The sequence below is a fragment of the Giraffa tippelskirchi genome, chromosome 4, assembly GCF_054371585.1.
Source record: "Giraffa tippelskirchi isolate mGirTip1 chromosome 4, T2T-mGirTip1v1.2.pri, whole genome shotgun sequence".
Lineage (NCBI taxonomy): Eukaryota > Metazoa > Chordata > Mammalia > Artiodactyla > Giraffidae > Giraffa > Giraffa tippelskirchi.
The window spans coordinates 26,927,308-26,952,582 of record NC_137278.1 but is presented as its reverse complement, the minus strand read 5'-3'; the positions used below and the strand labels follow the sequence as shown (position 1 = coordinate 26,952,582).

At 57.6% G+C, this 25,275-nt stretch overlaps 1 protein-coding gene across 1 annotated transcript; it reads left to right on the top strand.

Moving 5' to 3' along the window:
• Window positions 1-260: 260 nt before the first annotated feature.
• Window positions 261-24,627, top strand: SDC1 (syndecan 1). Its single transcript, XM_081593619.1, has 5 exons — window positions 261-686; window positions 20,073-20,154; window positions 21,103-21,578; window positions 22,180-22,324; window positions 22,461-24,627. The coding sequence occupies exons 1-5, from the start codon at window positions 621-623 to the stop codon at window positions 22,628-22,630; spliced, it is 939 nt and encodes a 312-aa protein (XP_081449745.1). The 5' UTR covers window positions 261-620; the 3' UTR covers window positions 22,631-24,627.
• Window positions 24,628-25,275: the final 648 nt, after the last annotated feature.

Sequence of the window (25,275 nt, the reverse complement as noted above, 5' to 3'; positions counted from 1 at the left end):
CAACTACCGCCCCTCCCGCCACTCTCCCGGGCAGAGCGTCTAAACCCTGGGCCGTGGAGACAAGGGCTGCGCCCAGCCCCCACCACCGGGGAACTTGGGGGCCGCGGAGCTGAAAGGCAGGGGAGCCACCGTCCGCAGGGGACCAGGGCTCCTCCGCAGGTAGGCGAGGCTCTGGCCCGGCGTCACGGACCGGGGGCGGGGCTGGGGTGCCGTGGTTGGGGCGTTCCTTGACGGGGGGGGGGGCCGGGCCTCGTGGCTCAGGGGGCGGGGCCCTAGGGGGTGGGGAAGAGGGCTGGCCGGGAGACCTGGAGAGCTGGGGGTGGGGGGCTAGTTTTTGCAACGGCTAAGGGCCTGCGGGTTTATTATAAGGCGGAGCTCGGCGGGAGAGGTGCAGGCGGGAGCAGAGCTGAGCCGAGAGGAATCCACCCGTAAGGGGATCAGAGAGCAGCCGGCGGATCCGTAGACCTCGCCTAGGACGGCCGTGCGCTGGGCATCGCTCGAGGGAGCTGCGCGCAGCGCAACCGGCAGCGCCGACCCGGATCCCCGCGCAGTCCGCGCAGCGCGGCGCAGCCCTGACCCGCGCAGCTCGCCGCTCTACTCCAGCCGCCGGTCCGGGCAGCATGAGGCGCGCGGCGCTCTGGCTGTGGTTCTGCGCGCTGGCGCTGCGCCTGCAGCCGGTCCTCCCGGTGAGTGCGGCCCGGGGCCGGGCTGAGAGGCGGCGGGAAGCCGGGGCTGGCAGACCCGCCGATGCCGGCTGTTGCACACGTGGAGGGGGAGGGGAAGCGGGGACTTCCCTTCTTCCCGCGCTAGCCTGGCGGGCCCCGAGACCCGGAGTCCCGAAATCAGGACTCCTTCTCCAATTGCTTCTTGCCATCGGGGGGCTACGTGAGGGTTTCGCTTCTGCGGGCGAGAGCCTGGGGCGCCCTGCGGAGCGGAACCTGCGTGGGAGCTCCGCACTTATATAGGAACGGCTCCACGGGCGAAGGCGCCTGGGGTCGCCGGCTCCCAACCGGTCACCCAGGGCACCGCGGCAGCCGGGCCCCCCGCCGGTGACCCGGGAGGATGCGGTGATCGCGGCAACTGCGCCCCGCCCGCGGACCCTAATTCAAACCAGACCCGCCGAGCCCGGGCTCCTGGTCTCTGGGCGGAGGCAAGTTTGGGCGCCGCGGAGTCGGTGCGGGAGCAGGCGAGCGTGTTCGCTCCGGAGCCCCAGCCAGGGTTGCGCGGCGAACGAGGGCGGGCTGGCGGAGCTGGGGTCCTCGGCTATCCGTTGGCTGCCGGAGAGAAGCCGGGCCGAGCTGGTAGCGGGAGATTCCGGGAAGTTGGCCCCGGCATGCTAGAGACCCGCAAGAACCCAACTTCTGGGCTGCTGAAGTTGTGCTGCCCGCGGAGGGGCGCGAGCCGGCGCTGGGCACCGCCGGGGCGCGCGGGCGGCTTCCACGCTAGTGGACCCTGGAATGGCTCTTCCCCTCCCCCGGCCTGGCTTTGTGCTGGAGCCGCGCGGAGGGAAGGCGGGTCCCTTGGCCCGCCCAGCGGAGCTGGAGGAAAAAGGGGACAAATGTGGAGCCCGGAGCTGGAGGGGAGGCCTTTGGGTAGGACTCCAGCATCCACCTTTGGCGAGGGGTGGGTCCCCTCTCTGAGAGGGACCTAGCCGACAAAGAGCATCCTGAGGGTCCCCAGAAAGTGGTCTCCCGCCCCAGCCGCTCTCCGCTGGCCCGCCTTCCCCAAAGGGGGCGCTTTGTTCTCGGCCCCTGTAACCCCTTCCTGGGAACCGCCCCGCAGCGCCGGCCCGAAAGTGGGCTGGGACCTGGGCTGCGGCCAGGTGTCAGCGCTGGCCGCTGGGTGCTCGCGTCCACCCTCCAGCCCCCACACCCATTGCTGGAGTCCTGGGGTCCTCCCCGCGGGCCTTGTCGGCCATCCCCGGGGGGGATGGAGAGGGGAGGTGCGGACCGAGGGGCTCTTGCCGTTCCGGAAGTGGCGGTCTCTGGCCACTACATCTGGACGGCTCGACTTCCCTAGCTCTGGCAAAAGGAGGCACGTGGGAGGGGAAGGAGCGGCTCCCGGGGCCCGGGTACCCCGGTCCTCTCCTTAAAATGTATTATCTGGACAAGTCTCTGGGCAACGCCAAAACCCTCCGTAAGCGTGTCCCTCCATAATAATGGTAGCTCCCAGCTCTTGAGAGCCTTGGGGTATTTTTCTCAGGGTCTGGCTCAGGTGAGGTGTTTTTTCAGGTGGATCTGTGAGGTGCCTTCTTGCTTTGCCTGGAAACATTTTAGAGTCGAGGAACAGGTCCCTAATGCCTCTTGGATCGCTGATGAGTTGGAGCGTGTGCCTGTGGATTGCCCTCTCTGGGGGAGCCATGGGGACAGATAAGATTTCTGAGCGGAGTGTCTAGAGCACTCCTGGCTCTTAGGCCCAAGAAGTTGGCATCTGGCTTCCTCTCCTTCACTCCTGAAGTGCCCTGGCTTCTTAGGGATTCAGACTGCACCTTGAACCCACAGCTAATACTCTGGAGAAGAGGGTGGAGGTATTTGGCTCACCTCCCTGGCCCACCTGGCCTTACCTGGCTGCTCCACACTCTCTCCAGGCTCAAGACGGGGCCTCAGCAGTACACCACCTATTTCCAGCCAGAGTCAGGAGTGGTAGCAGCGGTTTCTTTGCTAGCCTAGGTGAAGCTGGCATTCATACTTCTGAGTGGGGATCCCAGAGCGCCCTTTAACACTGGGAGGCAGATGGGATTAGAGATCTTCTGAGGACCACTTTCCCAGAGTTTTCCTGTGTGCTGGGAAGGAGCAGACAACTGCTTTTTTTTTTTCTCTCTCACTTTTTCTCAGCTAGAAACTGAAATATTGTGGAAAGGCAGAGCAGAGCCAGAGGCAGTTGAGTTTGGAGGGGGGAAAGCTGGGTGGGAGGGAGGGAGACTCATTAGAGCTGTGGTGGTGGGAGGGCTTCCTGGAGGGAATGGTTGAGCTGAGCCTGAAAGCACTAATCTTTGGGGTCAGACTCTGGCTCAGAATTTAGGGTTTGGTTTTTTCCCCCCTATTTACAAAGTTTAGTCTGTTTTCTCTTTCCCAGCCCTGTTCTCTCCCTATTACAGTGGCTGTCCGTATTTGGTTCAGAGTGGGGGCATAAAGTAGAGCCTTCTTCTGCCCTCTTCCTGAAATAAATATGGCAGTGGGATTTGCCAGGATAGGAGAAGGTATCCACCAGTTGCAGAGGTCTGGCCTCTCCCAGGGTTCACTTTGGCCCCAGTGGGAAGCACGTCTGAATCCCCTGGGGACCAGGGAGGTGGGGTGTGACCCTGGGCGCCTGACTTTAGACAAGGGAAGGCTGCTGGGGCAGGAGATTGCTCAAAACCACTCCCAAGAGTCGAGAACAGGTTTGTCTAAAAAGGTTTCTGTGTGTGGTTTTGCCTGTGTGAGATCCCTGTGGTCTTTTGTTTCTGCCATGCAAGAAAAATTGCTTGTTCTGGAAAGTTATTTGCTGTTTCCCTCTCTTTCTCTCTTCCCTTTCTTGAAAGGCATAAAATCCCTTTTTGCCTTAATTATGGGGGCTAGTAGAGACATTTCCCTTCGGCCTGGCGGAGTGGGTGGGGGTGAGGGGAGGCAGGGGGAGGCGCTGACTGCCTCCGCCTGGGCTCCAAGCCTCCTAGAGGTGATGTCACTCCTGGCTTCAGCTCCACAGGGAGGGTGGGGCTGGTTTGAGTCTCTACCTGTGGCTCATGGTGGGTTCCAGTAAAATGTCATTAACCCAGATTGGTGGGGAGAGGGATGAGAAGGGAGAGGAGCCTGGAAAGAATTAATGAAAAGCTTGAATTTTAGAGGCGTATTTATGGAGGAATCTTTTTTTATTGCAGCAGAATCTTGAATTCTGAAATCCCTTGAGAATGAGGTATCCTTGGTATCCAGGTTTTCTCAGTAAGCTGAGAATCTGTATTACCCTCAAAAATATTCTTACTTTGGGCAGGACTCTCTGAAATACTTACTTCTTTTCCTTTATTAACAAAACAGTACTAAGCATAGTTTGATCTCTGGATGCCAGGGGCCTCATAGCTGTCACCATGTTAGGTTATGGCATTCATCTCCTGGGTTTATTGAGCTCTGAAGAGCACTTTGCCCCTGAGCCTGGTGCGTTCATGTTGGTACACTTGGAATTCTGGTTTGCTCTTTATCCTCTCCCATCCCTGTCTGATAGCAGCCAAAAGTGACATTTGTGGACCTAAAGTGTAGCCGGCAGCTTTTCAGTTCAGTTCTAATTAGCACTTTTCTCCAGCAGTACTAAGGAACTTGTCGGATTTGTTAGAATTATTTCTAAGACAAGAGTTCTCAGTGCTGAGTGAGGGTCTCACCTGTAACACTCGTGATCTGTGATACATGGATTTTGTGCCTTCAGAGGCCCAGCTGGGACCTCTGTGTTGTCCCGATACTACCTAGAATAACCAAGAGGCTGTCAAGGGAGGTCCTTGCGGGACTCAGATGTCAGTGACCTCTGAAACAAGCACCTGACGATGACCCCATGTTCTCGGTTCTTCCATCTGGCTGAAGTTGTACGTGACTTGCCAGTCACAGGTAGCCTGGACCTGGTGAGACTAGCTCACTCTAAATCCTGGTTGGCAAGGGCCCTCGTTCTTAGCTTGGGTCCTATCTCCCTTTTCTCACTGTGTTTTATTTGGGTGACAGTGCATGCATACTGTTTGACAGGCCAGAAACAACTTTGGGTAAGGTAGAGCTTTGGGATTGGGTCTCTGCTTTGCCACTAATTTACTGTGTAATCTCAGATGAGTCATTTTCACTGCTGAGTCTTGATGTCCCGTGTAAAGCTTATTCTGTCATTTGCGTATTCATTTCATAATGAAGGTGTGAAAGTGTTTGGTAATGAAAATGCCAGAGGAAAGTTGGCTGTTGATAGAATTAGGGTCATCTTTTTTTTTTTTTTTTTTGCCTGAGGCCATGTAAGATCTTAGTTCCCTGACCAAGGATTGAACCTGTGCTTGTCGCAGAAGTGTAGAGTCCCAACCATTGGACCACCAGAGAAGTCCCTACGGTCATCTTTGAGTGCCTACTATTGAGTGCTATATGCTTTTCCTGCATCCTAATTTCATATTTACCCCAAAACTTTACCATGTATGTTACTGTCCCCATTTTGTGGATGAAGCCTGCAGAGGTGAGCCCCTACAAGGGGCCGATGTGGAAGAACCAGGATCTGTACGTATACCTGTGCGCATGTGTATGGCATGAAGAAATGGAAGGACTGGCAAATCTCCCCTGTGAACCCAGCATAGGAGGCTGGCTGAAACCTACCAGGCTTGCCCTTGTGCTTGCCCCCAGGGTAGCAGCCAGCCTGCGCTGACTTTCATCGTGGCACTGGGGAGACGTTTGTGGGATTAGTAGATCCTTTATAAGCCTGAAAAGTGGGCACCGTGGCTCCTGTGGGGCAACCAGAACCCAGGACTCCTGCCTCCTGTGCTGCGCTCACCTCTTGGCCTTTTCAATGCTGCTGTGAAAACAGCCGCATGAGGAGTTGGTCATTAAATGATTTCTAGTCCCAGAACCCTGGGATTTTTACAGAACAAATGATTTCCTGATTTCCTCCTTTTCAACAACGAATTTTGGAGGCTTGGGTTGAAAGCCACTCCTTGAGGGCCTGCGTAAATGTGTCTGGAGAGAAGGGATGGGATTAACGGAGTCTGTGGAAAGAGGGCTTTTGGCGCCAGGATCCTGTACCCTGGAGCAGTTTCAGCGCGGTGTCATTTCCCTCTCAGCTGTTCCAGCAGAGGTTGGGCTTTCGATGGGAGGGTACGTTCTGGAACCTGTCTCTGAGCTGCCATGAGTGCCCTGGCAGCGCCAAGGTGCGGCAAGCATGTGGGCATCCCCCCTGCACAAGGAGTCACGACCCTGTGCTCGGGGTCACTTTAGCAATTATGCAACTTCCAGCTCCAGGTAGACATGGGAGCCCCCTCCACTGCCCCCCAGAGGGGCTTTGTGAGATCTTACCACCTCTTCCTGTCCTCAGGATGCTGACCTTGGGTGGGGTGTCAGCACTGCAAAGTCCCCTGCATGCCCAGGTCCAAGACAGGGACACCTGGTCAGCTCCCCAGGACGTGGTACCCAGAGGGGTCACCCGGGGCAGGGCGGTCTGAGCTTTCTCTGAAAAGAGTCCTTTTGTCTGTCATACCGTGCTGGTTTGGGGAGCCAAGACGGGTCTAGCGGGGTCGTCGGGTCAGGAGAGAGAAACCTTGAGGGTCTCTCTCCTGTGTCTGTGGCTCTGTGGTTCTGCCTAATTATATGGAGAGGCTGCTCCCTCCTTGGCCTTCAGCCCTGGGAAAAACTCCTCTTCCCAGTGACTCACCTGAGGCTTGGAGTCCCACGAGAGACCGTGTGTGTGTGTGTGTGTGTGTGTGTGAGTGTGTGTGTGTGTGAGTGCATGTGCATGCTCACACAGGTGTGGAGTGGTGGGCCCACTGCATAGGTTGCAACTGTGGCTGGGCCTTGCCTGGCTCGTCCTGACTTGATTTCCCCATTGAGCTTGCCTGTAGGTTAGGCTGCAGTCTGAGATTTGGGGAAACATGCTTACCACCTGTCTGCAACTTCCTCCTCAAAAAGCAGGAAACTGTTTTCTCCCTCCCTTTCTGTAGTCTTTTCCCTTTTAACTGCAGCTTTAGAAGTCCATGGAAGTTATTCCTACAGACAAGGGCGGCCAGGACACCAGGTCCCTCCTGGTCTCAGTTTAACCCTCTCCTGTGTGATCGGTCAGGTCACTGCCCTTCCGCACCTCAGTTCCCCCAGGCACTCAAGGGCCCTCCACTTTCCTGCTTCAGCTCTGACAGCCATGTGGTTGCAGACAGACCTTGTCCTGGGAAGGGTGAAGGTGGCACTGGGAGGGACCTAGCAGGGGCTCAAGCCCACTTTATTCCTCCAGGGACTTGAGGGAGCATGAGCTGACTGAGGGGGTCATCTGTGGGGCGGAAATCAGGGCAGGCTGCTTGGAGGAGGTAGACTTAGGGCTCGGTGTGGGAACTGGAGGTGGATGGAGGCCCCTGGGCAAGGGCGGGCTGGGGGTGGGGGCTGGGTGGTGTTCCCTGCACACACCCAGGCCCCTGGCCACCTGCCCCCTGGTCCGCTCATCCGAAGGAGCGGAAGCTGTGTTGGGCAGGTTGGGGCAGTGGGGAAGGCAGGCGTGCTTATCGCTCCACTCATCAGCTGAGTCACTGTGCCAGGCCCACGAGTCCTCCCCTGAGACTCATCCAACCAGCCTTGTCTGCGAGCCCACTGTGCGTGAAACCGGCTAGGGCTCAGGGGCCTGGCTTCCCGCCCTGACCCTCTGTACTGCTGAGTGACACTGCTCAGGCCTCTCTTGGCCTCAGTGAGCCCATGTGTGAAATGAGAGGGGGCTGGGAGGGTGGGTGGACGGAGGCTCGGCCACGCATCGGGGTGCTGGCGACATCTGGTGACTGTGTCATGGGACTGGTGGGCGTCTGGGTGGGGCCTGCTCCTGCTGCCTCAGGAGAATTCTGCCTCGAGCATAGGGGTTGTGAAGCCTCCCTGGCTTGACCAGACCTGAAGCCCGGAGCCTGGGTGCCTGCTGTGCGCACAGCCTTGAGCAGATGGAGAAAGGGCCACGCCTGGTCCAGGGGCACATGTGGAGAGAGGGGAGCCATTACTGAGACCAGACTGGAGGGTCGGTCGGTCTGTGCAGACAGACCAGAGGGACAGTGACAGCCAAAGGCCATTTACCCTGAGAAAGGGGTTCATCCCGGAGCATTAAGTCAGGGGGTCCCCAGTGAAGGCAGCAGGACTAGGGGAGGCTGCCGGTCCTGCTCTGGGACAACTCTTGGGTTCCGTTCATCTCCAGAGATGTTCAGAGACTTGTCGCACCACAGGACGTTGGAGTCACAGTCTTGCCCATGTGGCTACCTGGCGCTTCCTGTGGCCATGCTGGGCCTTGTTGGGTGCCGTCTGCCCCACTTTCTCACAGCAAGCTTAGGAGATGGGGTTCTGGGGCTTGGTCCAGGGTGGGTGGGACGTGGGGAGGTGGGAGGGAACTTCTGAAGGGCCCAGGTGGCTTGGCCACCCCAGCTCCTAGTGTGTGCTGGGCCCCAGGAGGCCTCAGGAGGACGTGAGGCCTTCCCCTGCGGTTTCCACACCACGTCTGATGCCCTGGCCGCATCTGACCTGGTTGAGGACTTGACTGTGGCAGTCCCGTGGCAGGGGCACATAGTTTGCGTTGGCTGTAATTTCCGGCAGCTTCTCAGCACCCCTGGTGCCTATGGCACGAGCCGGGGCCTCGGAGTCCCGTCTCCAGGGAGTGTCTGGATGGACAGTAGTCAGGTTTGGGCTTGCAGGGTGTGTCCGGAGCCTCTGAGACTGTGGTGGAGGCTGACGTCACTCCAGCTTCTCCCAGACTAAAGCGCTGGGGGGATGCTGCTGTCTGTGGTGGGCGCCCTCCTTCAGGAGAGGGTGGGGAGGGCCTGGGTGACCCGACCTCCTGGCTGACTAGGGCTCATCGCGCTGCGAGCCAGACCAGGAGAATGGGCCTATAGAGGCCGAGCAGAGACCCCCAGATTTTGCCCCGCCTCCTCTCCCGCCCACCCACTCCCTAGGCCCTGGGGAGCAGGGTACAGGGGTCTGAGGGGTAAGGGTAGGTGCAGAGTGTCCCTGGAGCAGCAGGCCTGGTTGTTGTGAAATTCTGGGAAGGCTCAGGCCAGGAAGCCGGCCCCGAGGTCTTCATGGTGAGCCTGAAGCTGTAGCTGAGGCCCCCCTGGGTTCTGGGAATTGTGTGAAAAGTGGGGAATCCCCAATTTCACCCCTCTCCCTTGCACCCTACTCCTCCCCGCCCCCGCCCCCCCCCCCGCCAGGGAACAGGATCATCCTTCCAGAGCCTTGTCTAGGGGCTGGGTATCTGGTGGATGCCCTGGGCCAGCTCTTCTCTCAGTGTAGTGGCAGCAGCTGAGCCTGAATATCTGAGTCTGCCTACCTTTGAGGTAGGTCTGGGGCCCCATTTGGGGTCCTGAAGCCTTCAAGCTGGGCAGGCAAGGTGGGTCCCAGAGCTGGCTGGCTGGTCCACCTCAGTTAGTCTCTCCCAGGTGTCGCAGCAGACAGAGGTGTTGTGTGGAGGCCAGAAGAGGTGTTGTGCGGAGTGTGGCCAGCCCTGACCGTCACCAGGCTCACCGCCTCCTCCCCGTAGCATCTTGTTCACAATTCTTCACCTGCCATGAAGCCTCAGTTTCCTCCTGCATAAAACTGGGATTTTTCAAGTCCTGCTTTGGAGGGCTTTAGGAAAGATCCTGTGAAATACCGTATATGGTGGGATTGGAGCGTCTTCCTCATCTGGCCTCCGAGGAGCAAGTCTGGGAGAGCTTTGGGACTGACAGTGCTTAGGGAGTCCCCTGGAGAAGAGCCCCCATGGCCCTGACCTCGGGGAAGGGTGCAGTCTGACCTGGCCCGGGTGTGGGATCGGCACTCAGCGTGAATGGCCGGCTGGTCTTACCCCAGTGCTGACGAAGCAGGGCCTGAAAACATGGCGTTTGCCCCTTCTCAGAAATATGAGCCTTGCTTGGCAGGGCAGACTTTGCTCACTTCTGCCTGAGCCTCTGCCAGGGCCTGGCTCCTGCCCTGGGAAGGTATGGGCTGGGTTGGCAGGCAGTGGCAGGAGGTCTGGTAAACCTGGACCCCAGGGTACCAGGGTGGGGTCTCAGGCCAGCTGAGCGGGGCTCTGTGGCTGTGGGGGACCGTAGCCTGTGGGCAGAACTGTGGACTGAGGGGTGCCTTGGACTGGGAGCAGGGCTGGGCTGCAGGGTGGACGGGGAAGGCCCCATGCCAGGGTCCTCTTTCCTTCTGCACTTTCTCCTATGCTGCTTCCAGTGGAAATGATGGCTGTTTTCTTCCTGAGGGTCAGAGAGCCCTCGATCTTGCCTGTGACGGGGTGGTTAACTGCATGTCTGCTGGAGCAAGACTGTGTGCTAGTCACTCAGTTGTGTCCTGACTCTTTGTGACCCCATGGACTGTAGCCCGCCAGGCTCCTCTGTCCATGGGGATTTCCCAGGCGAGAATACTGGAGTGGGTTGCCATTTCCTTTTCCAGAGGAATGTTCCTGACCCAGGGATTCAACCTGGGTCTCCTGCCTTGCAGGCAGATTCTTTACCATCTGAGCCACCAGGGAAGCCCTAAGCAAGACTGTCTGGCCCCAGATCCTCTTTCTAAGCACTTCAGTGGCTGTATGCCTTGGGACAGATGACTTGACCCCTTTGCCTTAGTTTCCTCATCTGTAAGATGGGTATGGACTAGAATCTAAGGTCATCCTGAGGTGTAAGTATATTCATTCAGGTAAAGTGCTTAGACTAGTACCTGGCACATAGCACTCAAGACATTTTAGCTGTAATTACTGTCCCCCCTCCAAAATTCCCCGCCTCTGCCCCAAGGCCTAAGTCAGATCTTTCTATTTTTCAAGTGACCCCCACAGCCCAGGTCAGATCCTTGGGTTCTTCCTTCTGCCCCATAACTGTTTTGAGCCCTGAGCAGGTGTTATGACTTTGTCCCCTTTCTGGGGTTTCTCTGAGCTCCTCAGACTGAGGCTACAGTCCACTGTCCTCCTTTAAAACTTTTAACTTATTAAAAAAATTCTTTAAAAAAATTTTTTGGCTGTGCTTCCCAGCATGTAGGATCTTAGTTCCCCCAACCAGGGATCAAACCTGTGCCTTCTGCATCAGAAGCATGGAGTCTTAACCACTGGACTACGAGGGAAGTCCCACAGTCCTCCTTTTAACCAACTTAACACTTACCTGTGCGGAGGCTGCCAGGGTCTGGGAATTCAGCACCGGGCATTTGAAGTTGTGTACACCTTCCAGCCATCAAGAGCCTCTGGAAGAGGGCAGGCTGACAGTGACGGGGCTCAGGCTGCTTTGCTGTCGGTTAGGGGAGGGTCCTACCAGTAATCTGGGGAAAGGGCCCAACCTATTGGCACCTGGCTTTCCCTGAAAATTCTTTCCATCATTCAGGCCGGAAAGTACCGGCTCCACTCTGCCGTAGGACACCCTTCAAGGACACTCTGACCTTTCTGTGTCTCTGAGCTTCGAGCAGCCTTAGTGCCTACTTGGTCTGCCTCCTACTTGATCCCGGAGGCAGGTTCCCAGACTGGCCCATTCTCCTTCTGCACGTGGGAGGAGAAGCCATGTACACCTGTGACTTAAGCAGGAGCAAAGGGAATTTCATCGTCCTTTCTTGGGTGTGGGGTTGGCTGGCAACAGCGTTCTGACACAGGTTAAAAAATGTGCTCTTGGCATCTTTCAGCCTCCTTTCTGCAATCCCTTCACATCTTCCAAAGCACGTGCCCATCCCCAGTGCCCTAGTGCAGACTGCCCTTACCCCTAGAGCTAATTTCTGCTCTCCTGTGAGTGACTAGCACCCTTCAGCCCTCCTAGAGGCATTTGCATCTTAAATGGGATGTTCTGCAACTGCACACTGGGGAGATCTGGGGGATAAAGTGCTCCCCCCCCTCACCCCCCCCCCACCCCATCCCCACAGCTGGAGCCCTGGCTGGGGGCAGGTGTGTCAAAAGCTGCAAGTTTCTGCCTCCTTGAAACCTGAGGACACTTTATTTAGCTGGAGCAGGGGGAGGATGGCTCTCGAAGCCCATATGCCAGAGGTGTCAGGTCCCCAGGCCAGGCTGAGTTTAATCAGCCTGAGAGCAGTTTGAGGGGCCTTCATGGTGGGGGACGGGCACGACTGGCGGATTCTGCCATGAGCTTTCTGCCCTTAGCTGTCTTGTTGACAGCCTGGGCTGAGAAGGGAAGAGGCTGTAGGAGTCTGGACTGTTCCCTCTGTTCCTTTGGGTTGACAGTTGCCCTCCCCAGAGTCATTTTGGTTTGGGACATCTCCAGCCTTCTGTCTAGGCCATCACCCTCTGGGGCAGTGGAGAGGGGTGACCCCAAATCGCTCTGATCAAGTGCCCCTCACTGCTGAGTCCCTCTTGGGGGTTGGCTGCCCCTCCAGGGTGGGCCTTGACTCCCCAGCCACAGACCTGGGTCTTGGAGCCCTCTTGCTGCCTTTTGGCCAAGCTCCTGCTCTGCAGAGGGGCTGCCTGAGGCAAGGTGTCTCTTCAAGGTCACCCAGTGAGTTGGGAGAAGAGCTCAGCTTTTCCAGCTCCAGATCTGGTCCCTATCCCCTGCCCACCCCCTTGTCTGGATCCCGGGGCAGCAGCAGGCATAGATGCGGGCTGGGCCAGGCTGGCCTTGTTCAACGCCCGAGTGGAATCCTACCCTGCCTGGCCCAGGTTCTGGCAGGTGGAGGAAAGCCGAGGAACTGGTCTCCCAGCTCCATGGCCCCACACCCAGCCGTCAGTGGGGCCTGTTCTAAGACGAGTCTCAGCACGCGGCAGCAAGGCAGGCGCCAGCCCTCTGGAAGGGTGGCTATGGGGTATTGCTGGTGGCAGCTCTCACCTGGCTTGGGCATCGGGGCTGGCTCTGGCTGCCAGGACACCCGTCTCCCTCAACACAGCCCTGGCCCCAGGTACTCCAAGGGAGGAGGGCTCTCTGACCTGACCTCGAGTCCCCCTTCTGAAAGTCCTGACACGCAGTGCCCTGCAGGACGTGCTACTGCAGAGAGGGTCTTTAAGCCAAGTACGGGTGGCACCCTGCACCCCGACCCTGCCCTGGAATCCCCCAGAGGATTGAGTTCTGTCTCCTAGTGGCAGGGTGGGAACAGCTGAGGTGGGGTTGTCGGTGGAGGGGTGGTGGTGGTGAGGAACGCGTGCCCAGGAGGTCCCCCTGTAAGGCACTCCTCCTTGGGGCCCTGTTGGTGCCCTGAGAGAAGCACGATCTCAGGGTGAGAGCAGCAGAAGCCCCCTCTTCCCCGCCTGTCTGTTCCGGGGGCCCCTCCTGTCTTGGGCTGCACCCATCACCCCTCAGCAGGTCTCAGCTTGACTTGGTTCCTGGTGAGTTGATAAATCGCCGTGCCTGTCAGGCTGGAAATGCTGATGCTGTCCTGAGGCACCACTGGGGCCCCTCCTTCCTGGAAGTGGAGAGGGTTGGGGGAAGGTTTCAGGGTCTTGAGGCCAAAGCCCGGAGATCTGAATCCCTTCGATGCCTAAGCACATGTCCCCCGCAGCACAGCTCCCATGTTAGGGAAAAAGCCTTCAGAGAGGAAGTGATTTATCCACCACCATGACCTCCTGGGCAGGGGAAGCCCTAGGCTGCAGGCCTGCCCCTCTAACCCACCCCTGCGTGGCTGGCTGTGGCCAGCTTATCACTCCCTGCCCCCACTCTGGCCTCACTCATGATGAGTTGGGGCTGCAGATCCCAGCCTGGCCTGTCAGAACCCTAAGAAGGTTTAGAGTTCTTCAAGCTCCGAACCCTTTCTGTTATCCAGATGGGAAGGAGGTCCAGAGAGACGCCAGAGGCCCAGGTCATTCAGCAAAGGAATCTCAGCCTGGGGTGGCTCCCTGATCAGGGCTCTTTCCCTTCTGACATCCTTCGCTGTGGTCGTTTCTCTGAGAGCTTTGATTCAAGATGCTCTGGGTTTGGCCTGCGTGTTCCGTGCATAGGCTATGTGAGCCAGGGCTAACAGAGGGGGTGCAAATGATCCCTTTGATGAGGGAAAGCAGAGTCACAAATCGCACTGTGCAGGGCTCCAGGGCGTTTGGTGGGCAGCAGGAGGGGGCTGGGGGTGTGTAACATTCTCTTTCCCTGCCACCATGGAGCATGCAGATACCCTGGGAAGACAGCACCGTGCCTGTGCAGTGCCTGGTCCCCTCTCCGCTCCTCGACCTCATTGATGGGGTCCCTGGAGAGGGCAGGAGCGGCTTTGCACTCGCTCCCTGCTGGTTTCAGCCTGCATCTGGCCAGCTGACCGGATGAGAGCCGCCTGGAGAGCCGAGGGGGCCCTGTCAGCCCCAGGCAGGCAGGACGGAGCCCCAGCCCAGCTTCAGGACAGAAGAGTCTGGCTTGTCTTTGTTTTCTGCTTCTTGCACTCTTGGGATTGGAGGGGTCCTCTCAACTCTGCGGTGAAGCTTCTTCTACAGACCAAGCAGGCGCCATGGCGTACTGACTACAGAGAATGGGTGTATCAGAGGTGAACGGAGAACGTTCTAGAGCTTTCTCAGATCACTTTGCCCCTAGAAAGTGTTTTGGGGGCTACTTGGTACCTCTTCTTTGAACCCTGGCCCTGAGTGGGGGGTCTTATCTCCTCCAGCCCACTCCCCGTGAGACCTTTTCCTGTCCAGACTATTGCTCTCCACGTGCAGTCTGCAAACCACCTACAGCAGCTGGAGCTTGCAACATGCAGAGTCCTAGGCCTTTGCACCCAACCCACTGAATCCACCTTAGGGATGGAGCTCAGAAGACTTCCTCTCCAGCAGTCTCCTGGTAGTTCTTCGGGGCCTTAAAGAAGAGAGCCCCCAGCCTGAATGGAGGTGATGGTGTGAATGTCCCCTCTGACCACTTTGGCATCCTGCTGCACAGGTCAGGGGTGACAGCTGGGATTCTGTAGCTTAGACACTTTGGCCCCCGAGAATTGTGTGGGACTGGGGAATCAGCTTTTTTTTTCCCCTTAGATCCACAGATCTGACCAAGAAACTGGTAAAAAAAGATGAAAAAAAACCCATGAATCTCATTTAAGCCTCTCGAGAATGCCTGCTATTGTGTGGGATTTTGACGAGATGGGACAAGGAGTGTTTATCCTGGCGTGATTGTGGGGCCACCTGCCTTTTGACTCCTCCTCAACCTGGGCTTATGGAACCAGTTGTGCCCCCTCGCCCCTGTCCTCAGCCCCGGCGCTGGCACCAAGGCTGGCTGCTTGGGGAAGTCCGTGACCTGGGCCCTGTGACAAGGGGCAGTACTTGGTCCTTGTGGCCTCAGGACTGGGCTACCACTACAGCAGCCAAAGCTCTGTCACCACACAGAGCATTCCAACCAACAGACACCTAAGCCCCCTTTCCCACTTGGCTGTACAGTCTGCCATACCAGTGAGGCCGCAGTGTTGCTGAAGTTGTAACTCAGAGCTGAGTGCTGACCTCTCTGGGGTCTGGCTGGGGGCTTCACCATCCTCCCCTAGTGTCCCCAGCACTATGACCCTCTGTGCCCCAGCCTCAGCGACTCCCCCTTCCAGAAGCCTCCTGAAGTGGGGGCTGTACCCTGGGAGCTCACCAGGGTCAAGATCATACCGTTTCTTACTCTCTCTTCTCCTCTAAACCCCTGGATGGTGGTCCCCTGAGTTTTGAAGTTGAAGACCCTCTTTACTGTCAAAATCTGTGACCTTGCATGATATTGTACTTTTCACATGTGACCTCAGCTTTTAAAGGATTTGTGTTTATACATCACTCAAATCAAGTAGTGGGTGACATGTTAGTGATTCAGGGTGTAGGTTGGAAACCATAATCTTTGGACCTGGTGGCTATGGGTTGATGGGGTGGCAAGGGTCAGGGCCCAGAATGGGCAACCTCTCTGGTCAGCCTGGAAGTAGAAGCCCCTCACTTGAACATCTGCGATGCCCACTTGGAATCCTGATGTGTGATTGTCCCAAGGAACTTTCATGCACATGCCCAAGGTGTCTTGGAGGAATGCTGTCACACAGCCCCAGGCTCTGCTATGGCCAGTTGCGGGTGAGAGATGACAGGAGTGGGCTTGAGGGAACCGGTGCCTCCTATAGTGGAAGCACGGAGTCCCAACCACTGGACCAGAAGGGAATTCCCCTTGAGCCTGCCTTCTTGAAGCTTCTGGGCCAGCCCTCTGCCCACAGACTCCTGACATGCTCTTGGGAATGGAAGGCAGCCTGGTAATGAAGACCCTCAACCCCTGATGAGCCTGACCCTTGCTTGGCCATGCCGTCCCCTCTCCACCTCTGAAGCTGGACCAGCACCTGGGTCTCAGCTGCTGGGCAGGGGTTGGGAACCCTTACTCGGTGAGGAATACGTGCGCATCCCGAGACTCCTGGGGCCTGCGGAACATTGTTGAGACTTGGGCAAGTGAAGTGAAAGTCGCTCAGTCATGTCCAACTCTTGGCGACCCCATGGACTGTAACCGGCCAGGCTCCTCTGTCCATGGAATGCTCCAGGCAAGAATGCTGGAGTGGGTTGCCATTACCTTCTCCAAAGGATCTTCCCAACCCAGGGATCAAACCCAGAGATCTCCTGCATTGCAGGCGGATTCTTTACCATCTGAGCCACCAGGGAAGAGACTTAGGCAAGTTTCCCTTAAAACAGCTGAGCTATCAGGAAATGTGGTCCTTTGGGGCAGGGCAGAGGGAGAGAGATGGCAGACGAGGGGTGCAAGCGCTGCCTGTGAGTGTGCAGACACTTCACTGCCCGGTGGCCGTGGGCAAGACCCCACTTTATCTCAGGAGAGGCTAAATCTCAGCCCTGCCTGCCTCAAATCAAAGGATAATAGGAGGAAAGGGATGGAAAATAATTCCAGTGTCAAGAGACCAGGTTCTCCTTTCGCACTCCCTGTCCTGCTCTCCCAGACCCCTAACCCCACGTCTTCTCTCAGGGGGGTCCTCCTCTCACAGCCTCGGTGTGGCCTGGAGACCAGCCCACGCTGGTCTGAGACGAGGTGGGCTGGCTGTTCCTCTCGAGCTTCCTGTGCCCTAGCCTCTGTGTATCTGCCCCAGAGGCCCAGCCACACCTGGCTTTGGCCTTTCAGGCCCTGGGCTTCCAGGGTCTGTGCTGGGGGTGGGAAGAACCAGATTCAGCAGACTAAGTTTGCCTTTGAGCAGACTAAGTATGTGACCGTCTAGACCTACTCATAGGGCTTTTGATTTGTTGTATGAAGAAACTGGTTTTCTGGGCCTTACAGAGGCTAAAGGCTTCCTTAGACATCCGGCTGGCTCCCTTTTGTCTTCCCAGGCTGCTTGAGGTGGGTTTCAAACTGGGCCGACCCGCCCCTGGCATCCCAGCATTTTGGCCAAGTGGTCTCAGGGAAGCATCAAGAGGCCGTGCCCAGGAGAGCCCTATTTTGGGCCCTGGAGGCAGCTGACCACAGGCCCATAGCATGGCCTGGCCGCTGAGTGAAACCGGAAGTCTCCCAACCTCCAGCGTCAGCCGGCACCTGATGAGGCAAGTTCAGCCTCAGCAGTTTCTGCTGATTTCCTCCCCAGGTTGCTGCAGCTGTCACAGAGAGGCTCACGCTGGAGATCTGGGAGGTCACTGCGGCCCATCCCCTCAGCGGAGACCCAGCCCAAAAGGGGGAGAGGCTGCCCTGAGGCCTGGGAGCCGGTTTCAGGGGAGAAAGTGTTTGCTTAAGAGCTTGTTGTGTAAACAAGATCGCAGCAGGGATAAGCTCAGCCAAGATGAGGGAACAAATTGTTATTAGGGACTGGGCCAATCCAAAGTCTTATCTCCTCCTGAGAGAAACTGCTAACCTGTGGGGCCTCTGTGTAGGTGAGAGGCTGGGCCTCCTTGGTTTTGCCTGCGTCTCAGGCAGCGCCTCCAGGGTGGACGGGGTCTCAGTGCGCTGTGTTCTCTGCAGGCTTCAGAGGCCCCGTGTGTGAAACGGCCGTGAAACGGCCTGGCCCCGGGGACACTGCCTTCTGCTTCACAGCGTGTGGTCCAGGCTGGTGTGGCTGCAGCCCTGGCCCCCAGCTCCAGCTCCAGCTTTCTCTCCAAGGGCGGGAAATGGAGCGTCACCACCTAGGGTCTCCTCCAGACCTTTGAGGGTGTTGGGTGAAGTGAAGGCGGCGGGGGGTCTCAATGAGTGAGTGTGGGTGGGTGGGGTCCCCTGAATGCTTGTTCCCCTCAATCTGTCCTGTCGGGAGCATCTGCTGGGGCCTGGGGCAGCAGTATGTCAGGGTGGGGATACCCACTCTGTGCCTGCCTAAGGGGCAGGGTTCTTTGTTACTGAAGCAGGGTAGCCTTCCAGGAGCCCGGGGCAGCCTTAAAGCTCCGTGGAGGCAGGGCAGGTGTTTGAAGCACCCCAGGGGACAATACGGACAGGATGTGGCCCAGGGTGCAGGTGGGATCTATGCATTGTGAATGGGCCATGGCAGCTCAGACAAAGCAACCAAAACCTTTTTCTTAGGGGGCTGTGGAGAGGGGAGGAAGTACAGTGTGGGTTTTGTACTTTCAAAGGAAGTTCAGTGGTATTTCTAGTCTCATCTCTACATGTGTCTGAAGCTTCCCTCGGACCTGGGCCCTTGGATGGAGCCTCCACCTGGTCTAGCTCTGCCTCAGGAGGCCAAAGGTCTTGTCTGTCCCTTCCTGCTCTGCCCCACTCAAGAGGGCGGCCCTGTGGCCCGTGGCCAGGACCTGGCGAGGCCTCTTGGGCTGAGGAGGCCAGTTCCCTAGAGCCCAGCCTTGGGCGGGGCCTGCCCTCTGACAAGTCTACACAGAGCTGCCTGTGTACTGGCTCCCTTCTGCCCCCTCGTCTCCTAAAACTCTACCCACCTCCAGCCCTCCTCTTCCTGGACAGGCCGCAGAATCCTCTTTCCCATGCCAAGTGGCTCTTGGTCCCCAAGTTAGAGCGGGGAGCAAGGTAGAGACACTGTTGGTGGGATGCTTGGGTGGTGGGTTCACCACTGTGAACCAGGCTTTGTTAGATTCTTTTTTGTGCATAACCTTATTGAACTTTTGCAACAATCCTGGCATGTAGATGGGCTTCCCTGGTGGCTCAGTGGTAAAGAATCCACATGCAATGCAGGAACTGCAGGAGATGTGTGTTTGATCCCTGGGTTGGGAAGATCCCCTGGAGAAGGGAATGGCAACCCACTCTGGTATTCTTGCCTGGAGAATCCCATGCACAGAGGAACCTGGTGGGCTACAGTCCATAAGGTCACAAAGAGTTGGACACAAGTGAAGCGATTTAGCATGCACGTGTGGGATTTTTATATTACTACTGTTCCCATTTTATAAATGGGAAGGCTGAGGCTGTACGAGGTTTACTATGTCCTCAGGGCCACTCAGCTAGTAAGGGGCAGAGGTCAGGGGGTTTGCAAAAACCCATGTGCTCTGAACTACGCTGTCCCGCTTCTTCATTCATTCTTTGTTCTGGCCGCTTATATATTGGAACTGCTGCACGGGGTCATTTGGGTCAAAGTCTTGTTGCTGCACAGGATACTTACGGCTACTCTTCCTGCCACCCGGCTGCTGGGTCTTTCCTTCCTCACCTGTTCTCCTGGAGCCAGTGTTAGGGGTGGGCATGGTCCCCCCACGACTGGGTTTCTGCCCTGGCCAGTTCAACGTCCTCACCTGGCCCCACTCCTTGGTCTTGCTGGAGCGGCCCCTTGCCTCAGGGCTTGGGTCTGAGTGTTCACTTTGGCACCAGCAGCCTATTGGGCTCAGCCCCAGGCCAGCAGCTTCCCTGGGGCAGCTGTTTGCACACAGGGCCCACCCCAGGCCCACAGCCCATTTGCCTCCTTAGCCCAGGGCTCCTTCTAGATCAGCCTCATCTGTCCCCAGCTTGATGGATGCTCTGTCCTTCCTTCCCCAAGAGGGCGGGACCCAGTTTCTCCTGTGAATGAGAAAATGGGCTGAGTGTGTGACCAAGCATTGTGGCCAGGCCTGCGGACTGTCCTACGTGGGCGGGCCTGTCTCAGCACAGACAACTCAGTTCGTGCCCATCCTTGCTGCCCCCACCCCCTGCCCCCGTGGGGCCCTCGGGGTCTGCACCTTGATGCTCAGCATGCCTGGGGATGGCCTCCCTGGAGGCAAGTGGTTGTGATGTTGTTTCCAAGGGACCCTTGAAAGCCCCTTGAACCCTGAAGCCCCCTGGCCAGTGGCCCCCAGGACCTGATTCTCAGGGTGAGATGGGCTGTGGTCCCATGGAGGCCACCACCTGGGTTTCCAGTGATGGTGTCGTCTGCCTGCTCCTCTGAGTTCTGGGGCTCCCTCGGTAGACCGAGCTTCTTGGGGCAAGGGCCTTGCCCCCAGTTTGTGGGTTTCTGCACCCCCAGTACCTAGCCCAGGGCTGTGTCATCATAGCATTAGGAGGTGTGTGGGGGAACCAGAGGACTGCCCAGAGCTGAGGGCTTCCTTCTGTGCTGTGTGTGGGGTGTGTGTTTGGGTGCGGCACTCAGCTGCCCAGGATGGGGACCCCGGAATAGCAGGCCCCAGTGAAGACTCCACTCTTATCCTTCCCTGATCTTTTCCAGCACAGCGTGGCCGTAAACATGCCCCCCGAAGATCAGGATGGCTCTGGGGACGACAATGACAACTTCTCTGGCTCGGGCGCAGGTGAGTGGACGTGAGGGCCCCCTCCAGGATGTCAGCAGGCCATGGGCTGAGGGTGGTGGTCAGGCTGGGCCTGGAGAGTTATGCCAGGAATAAGAAATGGGTCCATACTGCAAGGAGAAAACACGTGTGGGTGGGGGAGGGCAGGGTGTAGATTCCCAGCGGAGCTGCCTGCCGCAGACAGACTTGGGCTTGTGTTCTCCTTTTTAACTCACTGGGAAACCTTTGAAAGGTGTTTTTTTTTTGTTGTTTGTTTATTTTGACTTTTCCAAGCCTCTATTTTCTCATCTGTACAATGGAAATAGCATCTTGACTTTATAAGGTTGTTGGGAGCCGTGCAGATCCTGGTAGGGGGTACAGATCTTCCACAAATGTTCCTTTATGTTCCCTCTTTTCCCATTTCCCTGAGGGAGTGAAATCCTTGAACTGGAAGTGGTCAGGGAGGCCTCCCAGAGGAGGTACTCTTGAACTAGACCTCAGAAGGGGGGGCTGCAGTCATCCTTGGGGAAAGTAGCCTAGGGCAAGGGGGCCCGGGAGCTGAGAGGTAAGACACAGGCCTCTGTTCTTGGGAGCCTGGCCCTTTCTGGAGGGAGTGTAAGTGGAGCAGGGAGGGGCCAAGAGGTGTGTGTGCTGGGGATAAGGTGTTCAGGGCCCTGAGGATGTCCCCCCACCCCTCCTCCCAGGGAGCAGGCTTCAGCAGTGGCAGGAAAACTCCCCTTCCAGATGCAGCAGAAAAGGGCAGCTTTCCTAGCCCTAGCTAGTCCATAGGATTGCACAGAGTCGGACATGACTGAAGCGATTTAGCATGCACACACCGCTCTGCCCCACGGCTTCTCACGGGAAGAAAACTTTGCTGCGCTGGCCTGGGAGTCAGAGCCAGGGTCTGAGCTTGACTGGTCTTGATGTTTGGGGGCCTCCCTGACCCCACAAGCTCTGCTTTTGGCCCTGCAGGTGCTCTGCCAGATATCACCTCATCCCAGACGACCTCCACCTGGAAGGACCTGGGGCCCATGACGACCACAGCCACGGCTCCAGAGCCCACCAGCCCAGATACCATCGCCGCCTCCACCACCGTCCTGCCAACAGGAGAGCAGCCTGAGGGGGGTGGGGCGGTGCTCCTGGCAGAGGTGGAGCCTGGCCTCACCGCCCAGGAGAAGGAGGCCACCCATCCACCTAGTGAGACCACGCTGCACCCGACCACTCATGGAGTGTCCACAGCCAGAGCCACCACGGCCCTGGGACCCGCCACCTCCCATCCCCACAGGGACGTGCAGCCCGACCACCATGAGACCTCGGCTCCCACAGGCCAGGGCCGTCTGGAGCCACACATGCCCCACGTGGAGGATGGAGGTCCTCCTGCCACTGAGAAGGCAGCTGAGGAAGACCCCTCCACCCAGATCCCAGTGGGAGAGGGCTCTGGGGAGCAGGTGGGTGTCGGGCCCGCTGTCATCCTCCGCGTTTCCTGGGGCATTGGGTGGCCCTAGTGCCTGGTGGGGCACAGTGCACTGGGTGCAGGGTGCTGGCCTGGTCCCCTGGCACACCTGACCCCTTGTACTCTATGAGCATGTCGTAATCCCCACCGTGAAGACAAGATCCCAAGGTCCCATCCTCCACCTGCCCCCAGGGCTGAGCCTGGGGTGGGACAGACTAAGCAGACCAGAGATAGAGGGCCCTTCAAGATCACCGCCAAGAGGGCTTCCCCAGCATACGCCCCTGGGACAAGAAGGAAAGCTCTCCCAGGTCTTGCTTTTCATCTTAGAGCGTCATGGCAGTGTTACGCATTACACTAAAATGAGCCTGTATATTTTCGCATAAAACGTGCTTTGCATCACTGGACATGGTGCCTTAGCCACAGTCCGGCAGGGTCCATTGTGATGTGGCCAGAGGGACGTGACCTCGGGGTCCAGGGAGGTCTGGGTTTGGGTGTGTCTAGAGCTGATGGCAGGGGTGACCAGGGAAGCTGGAAATGGACCTGGGTGCAGCTTCGGCTGTGGCCACCCACCTGGTCCTTACCCTGCCCTCCCCTAGGACTTCACCTTCGACATGTCCGGGGAGAACGCGGCCGGGGCCGCTGTGGAACCTGGCTCACGAAACGGGGCCCCGGGGGATCCTGAAGGCACGGGGGCTACGGGGGCCTCTCAGGGCCTCCTGGACCGGAAGGAAGTGCTGGGAGGTGAGTTTTTTCTCCAGTGGATGGGCTGGTGGAGCTGAGGTGGGGTGGGGCTGTCTTTATCACTGGCAGGGCCGCCACTCAGCCCCCAGGAGCAGCCGAGCTGAGCCAGCCTCTGTCCTCCTCCCTGCCCGTCCAGGAGTCATTGCTGGAGGCCTCGTGGGGCTCATCTTTGCCGTGTGCCTGGTGGGTTTCATGCTGTACCGGATGAAGAAGAAGGACGAGGGCAGCTACTCCTTGGAGGAGCCGAAACAAGCCAACGGCGGGGCCTACCAGAAGCCCACTAAGCAGGAGGAGTTCTACGCCTGATGCGGGGGAGGACACCTCTCCCCTCCCCCTGCCACTCACTAGACCTCCCCCACTCGCCTCTTCTGTGAAGAACTGCAGACCTGCGTCCCTGCCACCATGCCACCTCCCCGGAGCGCCCAGCCCCACTGGCGTCTCCCCTTGCCTGTGGAGTCCTGGGCCCGCCGGGGAGGGGGCCTCGCCTCTGCTTCTCTGACTTCTGCCTGGAGACTTGGGCACAAGGGCTTTCTTGCAAACGACTGACCTTTCCACCGCAGACGGCACCTGGCATCCCGTCACGCTGACTCAGTTTCTCCAAGCCGGAGCAGGCCCAGCTCTGGAGAGAAGGGGACCCCACTGCTCTGGACGAAGATGCTGTGGCTGAGGGTGGACACGTCTGTAGCACTTACTGGCAGACACCAGCAGGCCTGGGGGCATGTCCCGCCGAGTAGCAGGGCCAGGAGGTCAGGGCTCCGTCAGAATTCACTTTGTTTCGTGGGGAGGTCTAACTTAGATGTCAACTTGTTTTTGCACATGTTTTTCCTCTAGTTTCTTTGTTCATAGCCCAGTAGGCTTTGTTACTTCTGAGGTAAGTTAATAAGTCGATTTGGTTATCCCCCATCTTTCTTCCCTAATCTAAGGTCAGCAGACAGCATCAGGGTTATTAAGAAGACTTTTTCTTTTTTTTTTTTTTGACTAGGAGAACCAAATCCAGAAGCCAATGTCTAGGTTTAGGTTGTGTGTTGTCTGAGTTTGTCGCTCACGTGTGCAACAGGGTATGGAATGTCTGTTGGGTGGCCTCATTGGTGGGCTGGCCCAACCCAGCTCCCATGGGTGGTCACCTCTTGGAGCAGTCCTGCCTGTGTCCATGAACATGGGGCCAGGGCCATGGCCTGGGTGACTACGATACTGGGGAGGCCCCTGTAAAATTGAATCCTGGTGTCTCAGGCTGGGGAGGATCAAGGAGAGACGACTCGAGGGTGGGAGAGGTGGCGCTGGGCCCAAAGAAGCTCCCGTAGACCAAGCCCTTCCTTTGATGCCATCTCTTGGGGACACTTTCTCCTGTAAAGTGACAAGAGACGTCTTGGGTACACCTGGCACTGAGCTGCCCCACGGATGAACCAGGCTCACTTTTGATTAGCTCCTGTGGCCCGACTGTGGGCCGGAATCAGGAATATTCCAAAGAGTAATAGTCTTTTGCTTTTGGCAAAACTCTACTTAATCCAATGGGTTTTTCCCTGTACAGTAGATTTTCCAAATGTAATAAACTTTAATATAAAGTAGTCATGTGAACTCTACTACCTTGGCTTCTTTCTGTGCTGGTTGTGTGTTTGACCAGCCTTTTCTCTAAATGCCAATGATATTGGGAAACTTGGCTAAAAGCTCTGTGCTTTGTCTTTCCCATGGGGAGGGATTCGGGGGCCAGAGCACCTCTGGTTTGTTTGGTTTTTGTGTCTGTGTGTGTGTGTGTTTTTTTCTTCTGAACTTCTTCTGGACCTTGGCAGGTTCTGCCAAGGTTGTACAAGGCCTGATGTAAATTTCTGTGTTGCCAAGTTCGAAAGAACATCTCCTAAATGGTGACAAAGATGTGACGGCCCCAGTCCAGCTTGATCGGAGGCCATGGGCCCCACGGAGGCCTGGAGCCAAGACCTGCCTCTCAGACATCTTGGATGTTCCTTTTCTCGCACGTTTGCTGGGACCAGAGACAACCCCCCACCCCACACCCCGCCCCAGCCCCGGCTCCTGGGAACTCCTGTGCTTGCTTATTTAATTTGACAATGTTCCAGCTTCTCTGTTGGCCGCTCCGAGAGGGGACCGTCCATGACTTGGAGAGACGCCCCCGCCCGACGAAGGGGACCCGTGTTCCGTACGGGTACTTTCTGCCTGGAGTGTATGACTGGACACGACTCGGGGGTGGGGAAGGGGTTGTGACTGTGCTCATCTCTGTGGGCCCGTGGGATGGCACTCGGCCGGTGACTGGGCCCATTCATGTAACTGTAATAAATGGTACTTGTCATTCTGGCTGCGGTGGTGGTTGAATCTCCTCTTGGCCTGGTGACGTCCTTGCCTGTCCCCTTCTTGTGGGGAGCCTGGCTCTGTGCTGTGGAGCGGTGAGCCCCGGCCCCCTTCACTGTGAGGGAAGCCATGTCCACCTCTGCCCTCTCCACCCCCCGAGCCCTGCAGCAGGCCTTCGCCTCCTCCCAGGCCTTCCTCTCTGCCTTCCTCTCCCCTGCCCAGCCTCTCCCTCTGGATCGTTCATTCTCCAAAGACACAAAACTCCCTCCTGACTCAAAGTCCGCTGCCTGCTCTGTTTGCTCATTGTCTCACAACTCTTGGAAACTCACCAGCAAACGATCTCAGTGCCAAAGGTCTATAAGACTTGGGGAAAAACGACAGGGAAGATTTGGGGAGCTGGAAAAACACAGCACACTGCAGAAGCCCTAGGATCTTGAGGGCATCGAGCCACCCGCCCACCCGTTACTCAGAGGGTCCCCCAGGCTGCTGACGCCCACCCAGCCCCTCAGGTGCCCTTCCGCAGCAGGTCTCCCCACCTGCATGTGACCTGCACTCTGGCTCCAGGTGCCGACCCTGAACCCCGAAGCCCGGGTGTGTCCTGGGGACACAGGGAGTGGGGGAGGCCGTTGCTCCGGGGCCCTGCACCTGCCAGC